Below are 6,363 nucleotides of genomic sequence, written 5' to 3'. Positions count from 1 at the left end.
TTTTCTAAAAAAACTTCTTAAAATGCAGATTCAAATGGAAATAAAATCTGAGTCGAGATTTTACGAGAATAAAATTGTGAAAATAAGAAAAAGTCAAAATTCTACGACTTTATTCACTTAAAGTTTAGTCTTTTTCCCTCAGATTTCTGCACCTTTGAGACTAATTTTGACCCCCGCCACATCCGCAGAACTCACCAACGTTTGTACACACCTGGAACGCGGCGAAAATGAAGGAAAAAAATAAAAAAGACGATGACATCACAGAGTAAAACCGTAAAAAGAAATAATGAAAGGGCCAAAAAAATATTTATATATTTCGAAACACAGAAACAAAACTGTTTCAAAACAGAACATTTTTTTGCCATAATAAGTTGTAGATTTTTAATGGCGTGCGCGTGGCGAGCTAGCAAAAGTGGCGTTCTCTTAATACACGCACATTTTTTAACGTAACATTGTGAAAATGTAATATGTTGATCCCAGACGGAAGCTGAACAAAATAATACGACACAGGATATGAACATATAGGGGATGTGGGCGTGGTTATCTAAAAACATCTGTTGCTATGGAAATCCAAAAGTTTACTTTATCAGATTCTTATGAAACCGGCGTCGATCTGTTCGGTATCCCCGGGCGAACAAAACATAAAATGGTTGCTATGGAGATAAAACCAACAGAAAAGCCGCCATGAGCGTACGGTTCATACAATGCTGCTTGTGGCTGTGGCTCGTAATATTTTTAGGCTTTTCTCCTCGTCTGGCTTCAGCAGAGTTTTAGATTTTGACATTTTCTTCATAATCATTTGATTTTATTCTCATATTTTTACTAGTTTTTTTCCTCATATTTTTTATAACTTAGATCCTTTTTTTGCCATATTTAAGACTTTTCTGACGCTTAAACACAAAATCTTAAAACATACAGTCATTAACACGATCATTCCAGTAGATTCTGAAGGAAAAAGCGGCTCGACGAGCCGCTTTTTCCTTCAGAATCTACTGGAATGATCGTGTTAACGGTTATAAAGTTACAGTAAATCAAAGAGCTCTGGTGTTAAAGGTTAAATTCAAGACTTTTAAGACTTTTTAAGACTTTTTAAGAGCTCACAGGAACCCTGGGATCAGAGCGACATGAACAACCCTCTGGAAGAACAGCGTCGTCATGGCGACGAGCGATGAGGAGGAGAGCGGCAGGCGTGGAAACAACACTGACCTTGGACTGCAGGGTTCTGGTCCCGGAGAAGTGGACCCGGGCGAATTCCCGCAGATACAGCGGAGCCTGGAGGAAACAGAGGTGAGAAGCTCCGCCTACTCAGTCCTAAAGGTTGGAGCGGCGGGAAACTCACCCGGAAAAGCTTCTGCGAGTGTTTGATGAGGAAGGCCATGCTGGTGTTGAGCGTCTTCAGGTGGTCCTTCAGGTCGGCCGCCGTCATCTGAAGCAGAGGAGAACGACCACACCTTCACTCCAGCTTCTGCCCTTTCAGTCACACTCTCATTCTGGCTGCTCCCTGTAGGGGGCGCTCATAAAACCTCCTTCTTGATCATCCTTTCACCATCACTACTGCTCCTCTCAAACTTCTCCATCCAGGAGCCTGAACAGGATGGAGCCAGAAACAATCTCCAGCAGGAAGCGGGAATTCCCTAAACTTTATGAAACGCTTTGAAAAATGATAGTTTGAAAACGTTTTACAACTATTGTCTATTAAATGTGAATAAACTGTGACTGTCTACAGTTTAGTGTACAAGATGAGCTTCAAATGTGACAGAAAACGTTCGTCGTTTTGTCTCTGTAAAGTCAATATTAACAAGTCTTCAAATCTACTACACTCGTTGACCTTTTTAAGACCTTTTTAAAACTTTTTAAAGACTTTTTAAGACCCGTTTAAGACTCTTTACTTTTTAAGACCTTTTAAAAACTGTTTTAAACCTTTTAAGACTTTTTAAATACTTTCTAAAACCTGTTTAAAACATTTTAAGAAATTTTAAGACCTATTTAAGACTTTTAGGACATTTAATTTTTTTTTTTAATTCTTGAGACTTTTTAAGCTCTTTTAAGACTTTAAAACCTTCTTAAGACCCTTTATAGACATTTTAAAACTTTTAAAACCTTTTTAATACATGGAGACATTTTTAAGACTTTCAGGCCTTTAAGACGTTTAAAGACCTTTTTTATACCTTTTTAAGACTATTAAAGACCATTAAAAAACCTTTTCAAGACTTTTTAAGACATTTTAAAACTTTCAAAACATTTTAATACCTGTTAAGACTTTTTAAAGATCTTTTTATGACATTGAAAGACCTTCTAAAGACTTTTAAGACATTTTAAGACATTTTAAGAACTTTTAAGAACTTTTAAGACGTTTAAGACGTTTTAAGACATTTTAAGCCTTTTTAAAGCCTCTGATCCATTCCTGGTCCATCCTGATCACTCCCAAACAGAACCTCAGCATCTTCATCCCTTCTTCCGGTGTCCTCACTGTTCTTTCGAGTTCCTCTCATTTAAACACAGACGTTCCTCCACCTGCTCCCACTACAGATCAGAATATCATCTGCAAACTTCAGAGATTCCTGTCTAACTTCATCTGTCAGTCTGTCCACCTCCATCTGGTTCCACCTTCACCTTCTCTCTCTGTCCCCCACAGAACGCCTCACCACTGTCTTCCAGCTCTCATCCAATTCCTGAACGTTCTTCTCTGCAGCTCCAGAGCTCCTCATCCAAACCACAGCTTCTCCGACCTCCTCGGTTCTTCTCCAGAACCGTCCCCAAAGCAAACATCTGAGGTTCTCTTTGACCTTTCCCTCTGACCTCAGTCACTCTACTCTGAGCAGATTCGTTCCTCTGAAGATCTTCTTTTAAATGGAACCAGAACGCTCTTCCTCTGTTCCTCAGACATCTTCTCACTCTCAAAGATCTTCTTAGACTCTTCTCCCACCTCTCCTAAACACTTCCTGACCTCCACAAGTGTGTTCCCAGGACCAGCTCCTCAAAATTCTCCTTCCATCACAGTTGTGGACAATCTTCTGTCTCAGCAGAGAGCCTCCAGTATCCAGTCAACTCAAAGCTTCCTCACAGGTCAGATGTTTGATGGATCGTTCATCTCAGCAGCGAGGAGCAGAACTTTCTTTATTCTCTGAGTTCTAAAGGAAAAACCTGAACTTCCAGGATCTGCAGAGGTTGTCCTTAAATAGAAGCTCGTGGACGTACGTGTCGGGGCCAGAGGACGTGCGGGGCGAACATGAGGGCCAGGTTGTGTGCAGACATCTTGTTCTTGTCCTGCAGCTTGGCGGTGTGGTACAGCAGGTCCAGCAGCAGCTTGAGCAGCGAGCGGTTGGCCGGCGGCAGCAGCAGGAAGAGCAGCTGCAGCGCCTCGATCTGGCGCTCCTTGTTGGGAACCGTCGTCTTGTTGCCGTGCTCGTCGAACAGCGTCATGTCTGGAAACGCAACGGAGCTCCTGAAACGCCTGAAGCAGCGGGGGCGGGGCCTGTGAAGCCCGAGAGCGTACCTGCGATCTTCAGGTGAGCGTTGAAGTGTCTGTGCGTCAGCAGCGGCTCGGGCAGCTCCCCCAGGAAGGTCTTCAGCAGCGTGGCCACGTCGTTGGGGTGGAAGTCTCCGGAGTGCAGGTCCACGTCGGCGCCGCTGTTCAGGAGCTCCTTCAGGGTCTGCTGCCGGACACTGTTCCCCGGGACGCGGAACAGACCCTCTACGTGAAGATCTGAAGACCAAAACAAACACGGTTCTAGATCTGAGTCCTCCGATCTTCAACAGAACTGCTCTCCTGAACACCAAAGCAGAACATCCACCAAACCCAAAACCTCATGACTGAAGAGGTTCTAGTTTCTGACAGAAGTCCAGTAAGACCTGAAAAGACTAATTCTGCTCTAAAGATGACTCAGCAGTTTTAGACGATTCGAGAAACGAATAAACTTTGATGTTTGGTTTTAAAAAAATCATCTGCAACAGAGAGTGAAACGATCCTTCAAAGGAACTTCAGGAGAAAAGATCAGAGGAAACATTCAAGGGATTTCTGAACCACAGAAAGCAGCTCCATCCAACCATCATCCATCCAACCATCATCCATCCAACCATCCATCATCCATCCATCCAACCATCATCCATCTAACCATCATCCATCTAACCATCCATCATCCATCCATCCATCATCCATCCAACCATCCATCATCCATCCATCCAACCATCATCCATCCAACCATCCAACCATCCATCCATCCAACCAACCAACAAAACTATCCATCCATCATCCATCCATCCATCTAACCATCCATCATCCATCATCCATCCAACCATCATCCATCTAACCATCCATCTATCCATCCATCCTACCATCAATCTAAGCAACCAACCAACCAACCAACCATCATCCATCTAACCACCCATCAATCCATCATCTATCCATCCATCCATCCATTCGTCATCCATCAACCATCCATCATCCATCCACCATCCATCAATCTAAGCAACCACCCAACCAACCATCCAACCATCCAACCATCCATCAAAACAACAAACCATCCATCCATCCATCAATCTAACCATCCATCCAACCAACCAACCCATCCAACCATCCATCATCCAACCATCCATCATCCATCCATCCATCCGCCTGCAAAAGAAGGACTTCACAGGAGAGGATAGCAGATCTGGATGGTCCACCTGATAGTCAGAGATTAAAAAGGTTCTGGAGAACCTACAAGAGCCTCACCAGTTGTGGTTCTGTTTACAGTCCACAAACCAAAACTGCAGCAGTAAAACAAACAACTGCAGCAGCAACATTGAGATGAACACAAACGACCAAAAACAGGACCTGGAAGAAGAACGTTGGATTCTCCAGATTCTGGTGTCCCTGTGGAGAAACCGGGTCGACTTACTTCTGCTGAGGTACTCGATGAGCTGGTAGATCTGAGCGATGCAGCCGTCCGTCAGCGGACTCCCAAAGACGAAGCCTTTATCTGCACGGAGGAGGCGACCACGAGAGGAGTGTGTGAGAGCCACGCCCCCTCAGACAGGTGGAGGTGGGGAAACACATGACGGGAATTTACAGGATTCATCGGTTCAGTTTTTACCAGCACACAACAATCTTCTGCATCTTTCTTTCTAAAAACTAAAAACAATCTTCTACAGGTTTCAAAAAACTTCTGATTCGAAAGACTCAAAAATATTGTAATTTTGGGCCTAAAAACCGTCGTCTTTCCTCCCGTTGGCTCAGATGGAGCTGCTGCGGATCCGTAAAGCTTCGCTGTTCAACGTTCCTCTGAGGAAGTCTCCTCGGAGCTGCAGGACGTTCATGTCTCACCTTTACGTTTGAGGAAGTTGAGCGAGCGGAAGAAGCCCCCGTTCCCTCCGGTGGGGGTCTTCGGTCCCTCTTCGCCGAGCAGTTGAGAAAACTCCGTTCCGGGCAGATCGATGAGGCGAGTGACGTTACTGATCACCAGCTCCAGGAAGACCTCGGGGTTCTCGTGCCGCAGTTTCTCCACAAAGAAATCCGGGTTGAAGATGACGGGCGGCCGCCCCGCCGGAGAGCCTGCGGGCGCTTCCTCGTGCCGGATCACCATGCTGGACACGGTTCCCCTGCAGACCGAGAACCGCGAGTGACTCTGTGTTCAGGAGCACGTCTGAGCTCCAGGTTACTTTCTGTAAACATCTTAGGGGATGAAGAACGTCTGCAGATCTGGATCAAAACAAGTTCTCCACTTCAACCAAACTGAGCAAACAGCAGAAATGAGCCTCAGTTTTAGCTGCGGCTCCAGAACTTTCTTCACACCAGATGATGTTGATTAGCTTTATAAACTGATGTTTCCAGATCAGATGGAGGACAATAAGATCCAGAAACTGCTTTTACTGATGTGAAGATCACGATGGATCATCTCATTCAGAGCAGTTTGACTGTAGGAACCTGAAACTCCAGGAATTCTCCAAACTTTTAATTTGTTTTCAGGTCAGAAGGTTTCATTAAAGCTGCTTCTTCTGTTCAGCTCAGAAATAAACTATTTTCTCTGTAGAATCACAAACTGAAACTGGATTTACAGAAACACTTTACAACACAACGAAGCATAAAAGGCAAAAACCTTCGGATTGTATGTTAATTTGTTCTTTTCACCTCGACATTTCTACAGCAAACGTTTAGAAACCCTCTAAATTAAACATTAAAATGCAGCGTTCCAATAGCAGAATCCAGTCCGAGGCTCGTTCGGACCGTAACTCTCATAATTCGAGTGTTTTTACCTCCTTTTGTGCGAGTTTTCGTCGGCATCCTTCCCCGCCGCCATGTTCAGTTTGAATCCTCCGCCAATGTCCTGCAGGCTCCGCCCACGAACACACCCATTGGTTAGCTGTCACACATGGGCGGGACGT

At 44.5% G+C, this 6,363-nt stretch overlaps 1 protein-coding gene across 2 annotated transcripts in view; it reads right to left on the bottom strand.

The window, feature by feature from the left end:
• Window positions 1-6,363, bottom strand: part of arhgap19 (Rho GTPase activating protein 19) — a 10,505-nt gene extending 4,142 nt beyond the window's left edge. For both annotated transcript variants that reach the window (XM_024290128.2, XM_024290129.2), the window contains exons 1-7: window positions 6,235-6,363; window positions 5,306-5,580; window positions 4,881-4,961; window positions 3,497-3,706; window positions 3,199-3,425; window positions 1,340-1,426; window positions 1,207-1,272 (exon numbers count right to left, since the gene is read on the bottom strand). In XM_024290128.2, the coding sequence (XP_024145896.1) occupies window positions 1,207-1,272; window positions 1,340-1,426; window positions 3,199-3,425; window positions 3,497-3,706; window positions 4,881-4,961; window positions 5,306-5,580; window positions 6,235-6,278 (990 nt within the window). In that variant the 5' untranslated portion in view covers window positions 6,279-6,363. The remainder of the gene's footprint in view (window positions 1-1,206; window positions 1,273-1,339; window positions 1,427-3,198; window positions 3,426-3,496; window positions 3,707-4,880; window positions 4,962-5,305; window positions 5,581-6,234) is intronic.

This window comes from Oryzias melastigma, linkage group LG1 (genome assembly GCF_002922805.2).
Source record: "Oryzias melastigma strain HK-1 linkage group LG1, ASM292280v2, whole genome shotgun sequence".
Classification (NCBI taxonomy): Eukaryota; Metazoa; Chordata; class Actinopteri; order Beloniformes; family Adrianichthyidae; genus Oryzias; species Oryzias melastigma.
Note: the sequence above shows the minus strand (reverse complement) of the source record. Positions and strands in the feature narration are given on the sequence as shown.